Source organism: Mandrillus leucophaeus, unplaced genomic scaffold (genome assembly GCF_000951045.1).
Source record: "Mandrillus leucophaeus isolate KB7577 unplaced genomic scaffold, Mleu.le_1.0 Scaffold322, whole genome shotgun sequence".
Taxonomy (NCBI): domain Eukaryota; kingdom Metazoa; phylum Chordata; class Mammalia; order Primates; family Cercopithecidae; genus Mandrillus; species Mandrillus leucophaeus.
This window is the reverse complement of record NW_012103388.1, coordinates 3,283,224-3,296,517: the sequence shown is the minus strand read 5'-3', so window position 1 is coordinate 3,296,517 and position 13,294 is coordinate 3,283,224. Positions and strand designations below refer to the sequence as shown.

The 13,294-nt window shown below is 42.1% G+C and overlaps 1 protein-coding gene across 2 annotated transcripts in view; it reads left to right on the top strand.

Moving 5' to 3' along the window:
- The window catches only part of LAMA3 (laminin, alpha 3), a 271,074-nt gene that overhangs the window by 21,585 nt on the left and 236,195 nt on the right, over nt 1-13,294 (top strand). For both annotated transcript variants that reach the window (XM_011988082.1, XM_011988080.1), the window contains exon 2: nt 2,314-2,466. In XM_011988082.1, coding sequence (XP_011843472.1) covers nt 2,314-2,466 — 153 coding nt within the window. The remainder of the gene's footprint in view (nt 1-2,313; nt 2,467-13,294) is intronic.

The following is a 13,294-nucleotide window of genomic DNA, read 5'->3' as shown; positions in this document are numbered from 1 at the left end:
TAGTGATTATGCACCGATGTGTAATAAACCAGAGTTGTAGCTGTTAGAGAGTTACAGGGTAGTGTTCACTCGTTATCCCTGGACCCTGGACTTAGGTCTGGGTTCTACCATTGACCAGTGGTGTGGTTCTTGGGAAAATTACTTAACATTCCCCTCTCTTTCCTCATCTGTAAAGTAGAGGTGGTAATAATAATCTTAGTATGAAAATGTAAACTGGGAGATCTACAAATGTTCATCTTAATTATTATTATTATTGTGAAATTGAGAACCACTCTAACAATCTAGAAAGCACCTTCTGCATTCCTCATGTCTGTAATGTAGAGATGGAGATAAATGTAAATCATAAGCTTTCTCATTTTGGGGAGAGATTTTGCTTCTAGCCAGATGTAAATCTTCTAAACTTTGAGGAATAATAATTAAATTTCCTCATCATATAACTAAATGTTCTGGTAAAATGTTCTTAAGGGAGAAATAAAGATCATACTAATAGTAAATGTTTAGATGTCCTAGCTTAAAACTTATTCATGGCTGGGCACGGTGGCTCATGCCTGTAATCCCAGCACTTTGGGAGGCCGAGGCGGGCAGATCACCTGAGGTCAGGAGTTCGAGACCAGCCTGGCCACCATAGAGAAACCCTGTCTCTAATAAAAGTACAAAATTAGTTGGGCGTGGTGGCACGTGCCTGTGATCCTAGCTACTCGGGAGGCTGAGGCAGGAGAATCACTTGAACCTGGGAGGCGGAGGTTGTAGTGAGCAGAGATCATGCCATTGCACTCCAGCCTGGGCAACAAGAGTGAAACTGCGTCTCAAAAAAAAAAAAAAAAAAAGTTATTCATTAAGCACCTTCTTATGACAATGCATTTTATAGAAAGAACCAACATTTTTGAGAAATGGCTGATGGAATTATTCCTTGGTTGAGTTTCTAGTGGGCGCAAGGCAGTGTGTTGGGCTGAAGTGATAGAGGGAAGAGTGGGAAACACATGGCCTCTGACCTCAGGAAGTAGCGGGGCCATATACACTCAAGGCACTGCTTCCGAGTTATAGAAATATTTTTGTATAATGTGGAAAGATAAAGATCTACACAGATACCTCACCACGCATGAAAGAACCATGAGTTGCATACTAGATGAAAACATGTGGTCACACCTTTGGTTACATACCAGCATCAAATTTCTCTCTGAACACTTAAGAATTAACTTCTAAGATGCTAGCGAGGGGCAGAGCTACCTCTTTGTCACAGCACATTCCTTGGGAGGCTGTGGGTATAAGTTTGCCTCTTTGTCCCCCTCCTATGTGATGGTTATACTCTAAGGGCATTTAGTTTGGGAGCTGATAGTTCAGTATGTGAAGTCCATCCCTGGGGAAGCATGATCCTCTGACCCACTTAAAATACATTCAACATAGAAGAAAGGCCTATGTTCAGGTTTTAGATGGTAAATGGCTGCAAAATTATGCAAAAACCAAACCAAAACAACAACCAGGATCAAAAGAATCTTTCTAGCAAGAAAAAGAGTAATTCAATAAGGAGTTAGAGATTGTAATACCAAACAGATTATCACTGCAGGTAAAAATAGATCCCCATCTACTGACTGAATTAATTACTGACTTCTCAGTGCTGGTATTCACAGCCAGCCGCATCTCTCCGTGTACCTGGCAAGCCTTGTCTCTCGATGCTTAGGTCAAACCGGACCAGCCAGCCCCTGTGCCTTTGCTCATGCTGGTTCTTCTACCTGCAACACTTTCCCTGCTTGCACTCACTGCCACTTAGCAAAGTCCTGTCTGTCCTCCCAGGCACTGGACATGCCCTGTCTTCCACCATGGAATATCTACTGCCACTGGCCGCAGCCGTCTGCTCCGTGGAGGCGCTTGCTGTATACCCCTTCCCTGATGGTTGTTCGGATCCTCGATGCCCCGCTGGGACTGTGGGGAGGGATCTTTTTTGTACCCCAGTGCTGCAGACAGAATTGCACAGAGGATGACTTAAAAAGTGAAGTGGATTTGTTGAAGTGAAAACCTCTTTTCATCCCAAATACAACAGGCTCTTCTTGAAGTGTTGTATGAAACAAAAACATAGCTGTAAAGATGGAAGATAAATAGACCCCATATCCTAAAAACACCATAAACAGAGACATAAATTGGCGATAAGTTTTAAGATAAAGAGAAAGCCTTACTGCTACTTCAGAATACATTCCAGTGAATTTTAACAGCTGACATCTCCAAGTTGTATAAGATAGTCTTTCTTTGGTTCCCTCTATTTGCTATATGGATAAGAAAAAATTACTTGAAAGTTAAAAAAAAATCTTTTTTTTTCAGGGCCAGTTCTGTGACTATTGCAATTCTGAGGACCCCAGGAAAGCGCATCCTGTCACCAATGCTATTGATGGATCTGAACGTTGGTGGCAAAGTCCTCCCCTGTCCTCAGGCACACAGTACAACAGAGTCAACCTCACCTTGGATCTGGGGCAGGTGAGCTACACTTTCAATTGGAATGGGAACATGAGCTTAGATCACTGTTTCTATGGGGATTTCTGATATAATAATTATTGTAAAAAGCAAACTTCAGTTTTAATCCCCTAATCATTGTTAAACCTGTTAGATTAATATTTGCTTCCCTTAAAACCCAGAACAGGCCAGGCACAGTGGCTCACGCCTGTAATCCCAGCACTTTGGGAGGCCGAGGTGGGTGGATCACTTGAGGTCCGGAGTTTGAGACCAGCCTGACCAACATGGTGAAACCTCATCTCTACTAAAAATACAAAAATTAGCCAGGCGTGGTGGCAGATGCCTGTAATCCCAGCAACTTGGGAGGCTGAGGCAGGAGAATAGCTTGAACCTGGGAGGCGGAAGTTGCAGTGAGCCAAGATTGCACCATTGCACTCCAGCCTGGGCAACAGAGTGAGACTCCATCTCAAAACAAAAACAAAAACAAAACCCGGAACAGTGCCTGGCAGCATGCAGATAGATCCCCATCCCTGTCTATCAAATGAGTTTAAAAAATAGTTGTAAATAGTTTCATTGGCAAAGATATTTTTATTATTATTTTTAATTGTGGTAAAAGAGACACAACATAAAGTTTGTCATCCTAACCATTTTTAAGTATATGGTTCAGTGGCACTGTGTACATTGACATCATTGCGCAACCATCGCCGTCATCCATCTCCAGTACCCTTTTCATCTTGCAATACTGAAACTCTGTACCCATTAAACAGCAACTCCCCATTCCCCTTTTTCCTGCTGCTCGCAGCCAACATTCTACTTCTCTTACTGTGAATTGACAACTCTAGGAAGCTCATATAAGTGGAATCACATAGTATTTGTCTTTTTGTGACTGGCTTCTTTAACTTGGCATGATGTTTTTAAGGTCTTGAAAACATCAGGGTAAGTGAAAGAAGCTAGGCATAAAAGGCTATCTTATATGAGTCCATTTATATGGAATGTCCTGATAGGCAAATCTATAGAGAGAAAAGTAGCTTAGTGGCTGCCTAGGGCTAGGGGTTTTGGAGGAAATTGGGGAGTGACTACTAATAGGTATGTTTTTGGAGAGAGGGTGATGAAAATGTTCTAAAATAGATTGTGATGATGGTTGGACAACTCTGTGAATATGCCAAAGACCATTGGCATGTACACTTTATATGGGTGAACTGTATGGTATGTGAATTGTATCTCAATAAAACTGTTAAGAAAAAAAAAGGATTCATGGAAAGAGAGTGTTTCAAGTAAAAAAAAAAAAAAAAAGGAGGGAGAAATTAACTGTGTCAAATACTGTTGATAAGCCAAATAACAAAAGATGGATAACTGACCAGTAAATGACTATTGGATTTGCCAGTGTGGAGATCATTGGTGACTTTGATAAGACAGAATTGAAAAGTTAACTGTAGGGAAATCAAGAGAGAATGTGAGAGGAATTGAAGCATCTAATACGGAAATCAATTTTAAGAGTTCTGCTCAATGGGGCAAAAAGAAATGCGGGAGAATCATTGAAAAGCCAGGTAAAGAGAAAATTTATTTGTTTATGATAGAGACAGCAACATGCTTGTGTGCTTGTGTGCAGATGGTAACGTAAACAGGAGGAAGAAGACTGCTGCTATTATTACCTGAGCTTGTTATGTCAATACTAATACTAAAACTGATGCTAATACTAATGTTAATGTTTATACTCTTCTTTTTGCTGGGAAGAGTTAAGCATAGAGTACAGTTCATATAAAAATACTACTTGAAAGAAATAAAAAGGTAAATGCATCCCATAGTATAGAAATGGAATGATACTGAGATTTCTTAGAATGTGTTCTTTTCATTTTGATTGGGCAGCTTTGTGACAGAAGGGCTTTCAACCTCTTTAGTTCATGTGCTGTGCTAAATTAGACCTCTCCTGAGAATATCTTCACCATTAATTTGTATCTGCAGGAATTCACAGAGAGCCTTCATGATTCAAAAGACTCTAAAAGCCTCCTTTCAACTATAAGTTAGTCTTATCCCTCTGATACCTAACCTCTAGCGTTCATTCAGTAGCTTCTGACAATACTAACCAAGAATTACCTACCATATCACTTCTTTTTTTTTTTTTTTTAGACAGGGTCTCACTCTATTGCTCAGGCTGAAGTGCAGTGGGCAAACTCGGCTCACTGCAACCTCTGCCTCCCAGGCTCAAGTGATTCTGGTGCGTCATCCGCCCAGGTAGCTGGGACTACAGGCATGTGCCACCATGCTTGGCTAACTTTTTGTATTTTAAGTAGAGACAGGGTTTCACCATGTTGCCCAGGCTGGTCTTGAATTACTGAACTCAGGCAATCTGCCCACCTCCGCCTCCCAAAGTACTAAGATTACAGGCATGAGCCACCATGACCCGCCTATATCACTTATTTAACTGAGGGTTTTTGTAGTTAACAGGGAATTTTAATCCATCAAAATGACCCATACTGAACTTGCCCATAGCTGCTGGATTGTTCTTTTTTCTTTAAAACTCTTTTTTAAACCTACTTTAAAAGCCCCCTTTTGAGGTACTGAAAAATTCCCTAATTAAGACAATTAAGAAAACATCAACATAGGAACAGTTCAGCACTTTGCTGGTTGCTGACAAACTTGAGTCATGGTATGCATATTCATGAGGCCTGTGTCCACCCACCTGCTCTGCGAGCCAGCTGAGAGTGTGGGTTCTGGAGTCAGCCTGGCTCAGTTTGTCCTGATTGCTCTGCTCACTTGCTGTGTGGCTTTAACAAATATATTTATCTGCTCCCTGCCTCAGTTTCCTCATTTATAAAATGAGATAACTGTGCATACCTCATAAGATTATTATAAGTTCTCAATGAGTTAATTGCTTCATTTAAAACTTCATTTAAAACTTCTAAAGACTGCTCTAAAGTTTTTTTTTATTTAATAAAATAAAGTGAACTTATTTAATAAAATAAAGTGAACTTTAATAAACTCTCATTAAAAAGAACAGACTGATCACATTTGTGCCTCTAGAAAACACTACCTATAATGCTGAAGAAAATGCTCTAAGAAAGTCTAGGAGCAGGAAAAGCACGATCAGTTCTGTCAGACTGAAGATATTTCTTTCCTCTTCTGTGTTGGAGCGTGACATGTTTTAACAAGCGTGTTGTGTCTTGTAAGATTCCTATTTTTTGCCCCATTGGTAAGATCTGTGTTTTCTTCCTCTGGCTGGAATGAACCATAAGAATGTCACTGAGAGGCCGGGCGCAGTGGCTCAAGCCTGTAATCCCAGCACTTTGGGAGGCCGAGACGGGTGGATCACAACGTCAGGAGATCGAGACCATCCTGCCTAACACGGTGAAACCCCGTCTCTACTAAAAAATACAAAAAACTAGCCAGGTGAGGTGGCGGGCGCCTGTAGTCCCAGCTACTCGGGAGGCTGAGGCAGGAGAATGGCGTGAACCCAGGAGGTGGAGCTTGCAGTGAGCTGAGATCCAGCCACTGCACTCCAGCCTGGGCAACAGAGCAAGACTCCGTCTCAAAAAAAAAAAGAATGTCACTGAGAGGTTAGATTTCATAATTTAATAGTAACATTAAGACCTTAGAGGGAGAAAAGTGGGCATTTTGATGCATGGTTGAGAAATAAAATACGGATCATAAATTTGTTACTACAAAATCACTTCTTTTCACCTGCTAAGAACTGAAATTTGATTCTGATGTGCTGTCGTCAATTTGACAGCTTGTGCTGTTGTGAGGATCTTATTTTCTTTTAGACTAGTTGTTTTTCATTTTTATTTTTTTGGCCAACAAGTTTGACAAATAAAAACATTACCTTCCGGACTTGATCTTTTTTTATTTAATTTTTTTTTTTTGAGACAGAGTCTCGCTCTGGAGTGCAGTGGTGTGATATCGGCTCACTGCAACCTCCGTCTCCTGGGTTCAAGTGATTGCCTTACCTCAGCCTCCCAAATAGCTGGGATTACAGGTGCCCACAACCATGCCTGGTTATTTTTTTTTTTTTTTAGTAGAGATGGGGTTTCACCATGTTGACCAGGCTGGCCTCGAACTCCCGACCTCAGATGATCCGCCCACCTCAGCCTCCCAAATTGCTGGGATTATAGGCATCAGTCACCATGCCCGGCCCCTGGACTTGATCTTAAAGGACAGTTTCCCCTTAAAAGGTGGTAAATGTAGGACAGTTCTGTGATTCACTAGAGGCATCATACTTTCTGAGGTTGTTCAAGTTCATTTAATTATACATTATGCAGTAGTTTCAGGCTATAGAATGAGAACACGATCTCTTTCAGGAAGCTTTCGTATCATCTGGCCAGATATAATGAGTTCAGTTTTACTGAAGCATGTGGATGTCCAATTTTTAAAAGGAGAACCTTTGGAATCTAGGAACCTTTGTTCTTCCTGGACTCCTGGTGGGGCATGGGCTCTGGAGATCTCTCCCGTGAGATCGGAAGGTGTAGCGATGGTTTCTACATACACACCCTGGACTTCCTCCAGAATCCAAACACCAGATTTCTACTCTACGGGCTCCCTATATTTGCCCTCCTGCTCCCTCCCCGGGGTGAGGTATAGGGAAAAACACAAGGAGGTGGGTGTGGAGGGGGTTCCTGTGGTCCGTGACTTCAGCCCCCACAGAGCAAGCCTGACTCATTGTGTTCCAGGGAACAACAACAAAATTATCTGGAGAAGAATTCTGAGGCTTGTATGCAATGTGTAATGTTCCCAAGAGTATAAATTTGTTATTTTAACCTGTTAGTAGTAAAAATAAACAAAGACAATCACTCACCCCCAACACCAAGCCCTGAAAAGGACTGAGTGTTGGCTTCAGAGGATGGAGGTGTGAGGAGAGAAGGTGATGCTGCCCCTGCTCTGCAGGGCTGCAGGGGAGTGAGGTCTGGAGACAGCAGATGTGGCTACAGGAACAGAGCTGCAGAGATGGTCCTTTGGACCTTGTAGAGGCAAGGGCTGTGATGCCCATGGCTCCCTGGTCCCCCTCTGAGTGGCAGCCTGGAGGGACAGTTCCCACACGTGTTCCCTTGTCCCATCTCAAGGGCCTGCATCTGACTCTGCTTCCTGTCTGAAGGCTTTCTGGAGCCACAGGAGCTTCTAAAAGGTGTGTCTAGAGCAGCCTGCAAGCCCAGCACTTAATACCCCAAGGGGCAATCCTCATTCCAAGAGGGATAGGAGTTGGTGGGAAAATACCGCATTTCCCTGCCTATCAATGGGCCAGTTCTAAAGTGCCTTCTACATAATTCCTCAGAGTGTCCCTGGTAGAATGGAGCCTCTGTTGGGTTGCCTCTGGTGGCAACCCACTCATTAACACATTGATTTTTGGCTTTTCTTGCTCCCTTATGTTCCTCTCTCCCCAGTTTGTGCTTCTTGAGGTCAACTCTTAAATAAACTACCTCTACTCAAGTCTTTGCCTCAGGGCTTTAGAGAGGGCCCAAACTAAGACAGAAGAAAGAGAATCCAGATGGACATAGTAGTTCATACCTGCAGCCCCAACCACTCAGGAGGCTGAGACACGAGGATCACTTGAGCCCAGGAGTTTAAATCCAGCCTGGGCAACTCAGTGAGACCCTATCTCTAAATAAATAAATAAACAAATAAGGAAAGCAAGCCTAGATTGAGACCCTGAAGCCCCCTGCAGATGTTAACACAGGCAAATACTATGAAAATGTTATTTAAAATGCAAAAAATAGAAAACTCAGAAATTGTTTCTAAAGCTCCAAGGTTAAGTATAATAGGGGAAACTACATTATAAATTTTAAGGAAAAATATTAATAGGTCACAGGAAAAATGCCCCATTACTCTACCTTTCTCATTTTTCATGAATTCATCACAGACAGTGAACTCCCCAGAGGCCAGATGCAAATACAGGATCCAATCATCTGAGAGTGAATTCAGTATGTAGTTGCCTTCTAGAATCTTTTTTTTTTTTTTCCTGATTCCCTTCAACTTTCGTGAGGCTTTGGTAGATGAATCCAAAAACATTCTTTGTAGCTGACTCAGATGTGGAGGGAGGCCTGGGCTAGTCTCTGTTACTTTTTGGGCTTGAGGACTTTGGAGATTAACTTGGCTCTACAGATGGTTGGCTGGTGAGGTCACTAAGGAGGGTGACTCAGCTGGGTCCCTGGGTGGACACAGCCCAATCCAGAAGGTGGATGGCTCTTGGTTTTGACTCAGTCTTTCTGGATTCCTGAGGGATTGTATAGACTATAAGCTTCAGGAGGCCAGAGACTATGTCTTCTTTTGTTCACTGTGTTCCGTTCACTACAAGACGTTTTGCTCCCAACATCTTGCACAGTGTTTAGCATACAATAGTTGTTTAATAAATATTTGCTGAGTTAATGTAGAATGAGCCAAGGATGATTCAGCATCAGCCTGAACTTTCCCAGGGTATAGTAGTAATGGAAACATATGGCTGTGAGACCAAATCTCTGGGTGAGGGTGGAAGAGTTTTAGTTCTGTAATTAATTACAGTTGGTTCCATTTATGACAATTGAGTCGCTCTGCAACATTTTAAGAGTATTTTAGAGCTATAACAAAATTAGAAAATACAGAAGATTATATTTAGAACAATTTTGCTATTAATAAATCTTTTTTTTTTTGAGACGGAGTCTCACTCTGTCACCGGGCTGGAGTGCAGTGGCGCGATCTCGGCTCACTGCACCCTCTGCCTCCTGGGTTCAAGTGATTCTCCTGCCTCAGCCTCCCAAGTAGCTGGGACTACAGGCACGTACCACCACACCCAGCTAGTTTTCTTGTATTTTTAGTAGAGACAGGGTTTCACCATGTTGACCAGGATGGTCTCAATTTCTTGACCTCGTGATCCACCAGCCTCGGCCTCCCAAAATGTTGGGATTGCAGGTGTGAGCCAATAAATGTGTTACTAATGAACATCATCATGACGCACAGCCCTTGAAATGAAACAATTCATTAGTGGGTAGAAAAACAGGTGCCAATAAAATCCTCTGGGCTGCTAGGGATGCAATATCATCCTTTATGGCTTTATGGTCCTTTAGTAACTTCAAAGTGTTAATTTGCCTTTGAAGTAATTTATACATTAGGAAGAATCTGGAAATCGGGTGTTTTCTTTTAATACATGAAAAACTCATTCTGGTTGCGGTGTCTCATGTCTGTAATCCCAGCACTTTGGTAGGCCAAGGTGGGAGGATTGCTTGAGGCCAGGAGTTCAAGATCAGCCTGGGCAACCCAGTGAGAGCCCATCTGTATAAAAAAATAAAATAATTAGCCAGGCATGGTGGCATGTACTTGTAGTCCCAGCAACTCAGGAGGCTAAGGTGGGAGGACTGCTTGAGCCCAGGAGTTGGAGGCTGCAGTGAGCTCTGATAGCACCAGTGAACTCCAGCCTAAGTGACAGAGTAAGACCCTGCCTCTATTAAAAAAAAAATCCCTCTCTTTTTCTTTTTATTTCTTTTTTTATTTATTCTTTTTAAAATTCTCCTTCTTCTTATTTATTTATTTATTCTTATTTCTTTTTATTTCTATTTATTTCTTTTATATACACATACACACACACACACACACATTCTATTGGTTCTGTTTCTCTGGAGAATGCTGATTAACACTGTGGCTAAATACAAACACAGCTGATCCTGGTTAAGCAGTTCACCTCCAAAGAGTGTTTCAAAGATGTAAACTCCTTCCATAACTGAGTCTGCCTTTTTCAACACGTGGGTTCCCAAGTTTGCCCTGTGGATCATCTTTATTCCAACCAGCCCGAATGAGGAAAGAACATAGAAGGGAGATTTGTGTGGGCAAGACTAGAAGTGGTACATCAGCTCAGTACGTTGATATTGGCTGTGGTGGGAGCATTTACACTACAGAAATCAGCAAATGTTACAAATCAGGGCTGCTCCTTTCCAAGAGCCAGTTTACCCAGCATCCCTCTTGGTCTCTTCCATAGCCCTCCACTTCCCTCTCCCTCCCTACTTACCATTTAGTAAACTCATTATGTCTTGCGCCATAATATATCTGGAGTCTGGCTCCTCCTCCGCCTTGATACTGCACTGTTGTAGTGGAGCCCGTGGCAGCTCTCCCCATGATTAGTCTACCAGTCTTCTAACTGATTTCCTAGCATCTACTCTCAGCTCACCTTGTTTTAGAATCAGCCTGAAAGGAACAGAATCCATAGTGGTGAGGTGAGAAAGATTAGAAACTATCAGGTTGGCAGTCTTCCAAGGGTCTACCTATCAATCAATCTTCTCATTACTACCAGGGCAAAACAAAGATCTCAGTATGCTGTTCTCCCTGATTAGTATCCTTTAGTGGTTTTCTATTACTTTTGGAATGAAGTCCAAGTTTCTTAACGTGGCACATACGCTCCTTCAGTCTAGCCCCTAGACTTTTTGTCAGCCTAATCTTAAATGGTACTTTCTCCTGCAAGCCCTATGCTATGTCAGTAGGGACCTAACTGTAATTCCTTGAACATTCCATGATGTTCCCTGGCTCTGGGCATTATTTTGGTGCTATTCACGGTTCTTGGAATTCCTTCCCACCTTGCCTGGTCTGGCTACCTTCTCTCAAGATAACTCAAATACTGCCTGCTGGAAACCCTTCCTGACTGCCTGCTTCCTTCTGAACTGTGTCTGTTTACTCAGAGGCATTTGCTAAGCTGTGCTGTAAAGGCTGATCCACCGTGTGCTCCTTAAGCTCAGGGGCTGTGTGAACATATTCTTTTTGTATCCATGGGGCTTAAAAGTGCCAGAATATACTGTGTCCTCCACTAAGATGGAATTAAATGGAAATGTGAATTTCAATACTGTTGTTTTCTTATTATTCCACTGGGTTATATGTCTTGCTGTCATCATGGACAGCTCTGTTCTATTTTAAGCTAACATTTACATTTGTTGGTTTTCATAAAACTAGCACCGCAAATATAACAGACATAACAGAAAATGAATTAAATATGTTTCCTTCCAAAATACTCAGAAGGCTGTAGGCAGTCAACATAAATCCAAGAAATAGGAACAAAGATAAAAACTATACTAGGGAACAGCAACAGTAGGAAACAAAACACTTCTTCTGGAATGTTCTCTCACTCTATACAGATAGACGTTAAGATGATAAAATGATAAACGGAGGTCACTGTGACCTCCTGGGTGAGTCTTACGATGCAACTTTGAGTCAACACACAATTATGACTGGCATTTGGTCACTTCCCAGGATCAAGGCTATTGTAAAGTCATCAGAGGGATCTTTCTCATCACGAAGGGTGAAAACCAGAGTTTGGCATCACATGGGAAAGGCAGCCTGTGGGCTGGGGAGAGGAACCAGAGCAGGTAGCCTGAGGGCTGCTGAATCAGCCCGCCTTTTATGGGTTTCTTGTATAACTTGACAGCAGACATGCAGACAAGGTTCATTTCTTGAGAAGTCCCAGGACCATGGTTCATGTGGCCCATGCTGATGACAGAAAAATGAGCAGTACAATGCCCCTGGTGCCTTTTAGAAAAGGTTAATCCCATTTCTCTGAGGGTTGTCCATGCAGTTAAGAAGACAGAAGGAAGATGGCATGCTGTGGCATTGGTAGTGCGATGTCTGGGAAGGAAGAGCCCAGGCTGCTGTGCCAATCTTTGGTTATGCAGGGGTGGTCAGGGCAGGAGAGAGACCCAGGCACGGAACTGCGGCAGACTGGTGTAGGGTATCCAGGATCTAATGGTAGGCTTGGCAGGTGGAGAGGACCCTGCTTATGGCTAGGGACTCCTATGAGTGTATGTGAATGTTCTTTGACCATTGTAAAGCACTCTAGCGCTTTACATTTACATATCATCTATGATATGGAATTTTATTATTATTACCTAGAGAAGTTGTCATTGATCCTCTTGTTCCCCCTTTTAATGAGCTTAGGCTGCCTTATTCTGGGGAGTGAAGTATCTGTAAACACATTCACACGAAAGTTCTGGGAACTCAGTACTGATGTTACTTCCCAGAATATTTGCATTAAAAAAAATTTCTATCTTTGACATGAAACTACTACTCTGAATTTATCCAAAGGAATTCATGAGATAAATGCTCAAATGTCCGATGCAGAATATTCACCAAAGCATTATAAAAATAGCATCCAGTGGGAAACAATCTCATGTCCAATAAAAGGGGACTGACTCAGTTAGTGGATTAATAGGCACCATATGGTGCCATAGAATGGTCTTTATCGACACAATATGTGTCCGTACTATATGGTGAAGAAACAGACCAAAACTGTATGTAAACTAGCTAGATCGTATGGAATGATCACATTTGGTAGGAAAAAATAATGTGCCTGTATAAGCAAAGAACAAAGTGAGGAAAGAGATACTTGAATATGCTAAGAGTGTTTCTCAGTGGATGGGGAGATCATCAGTGATTTTTACTTTCTTCTGTAAATCTCACAGTGTATGTCAGCTTGCTGGCTCTGGGTTTTTACCTAGGTAAACACCTCACTCCACAGCTTCCTAGCTGTGTGTAACTGGATGATCTAACTAATGTCTCAGGGTCAGTATCTTCATCTGAAATACAGGGATAAATCTAGTACCAACCTAGGAGGGTTCTTGTGAGAAATTAATCAGATAATACAGAAAAAGCTCTCAGAATAGTGCCTTACATGCTGTGAGAACTCAATCCATGTTACCTATACTATCTGTATTTTTTTTTTAATTTTTATTTCTATAGGTTTTGGGGGAACAGGTGGTGTTTGGTTACATGAGTAAGTTCTATAGCGGTGATCTGTGAGATTTTGGTGCACCGCCACCCAAGCAGTATACACTGCACCCAATTTGTAGCCTTTTATACTTCATCCCCCTCCCACCCTTTCACCCAAGTCCCCAAAGTCCATTGTGTCATTCTTATG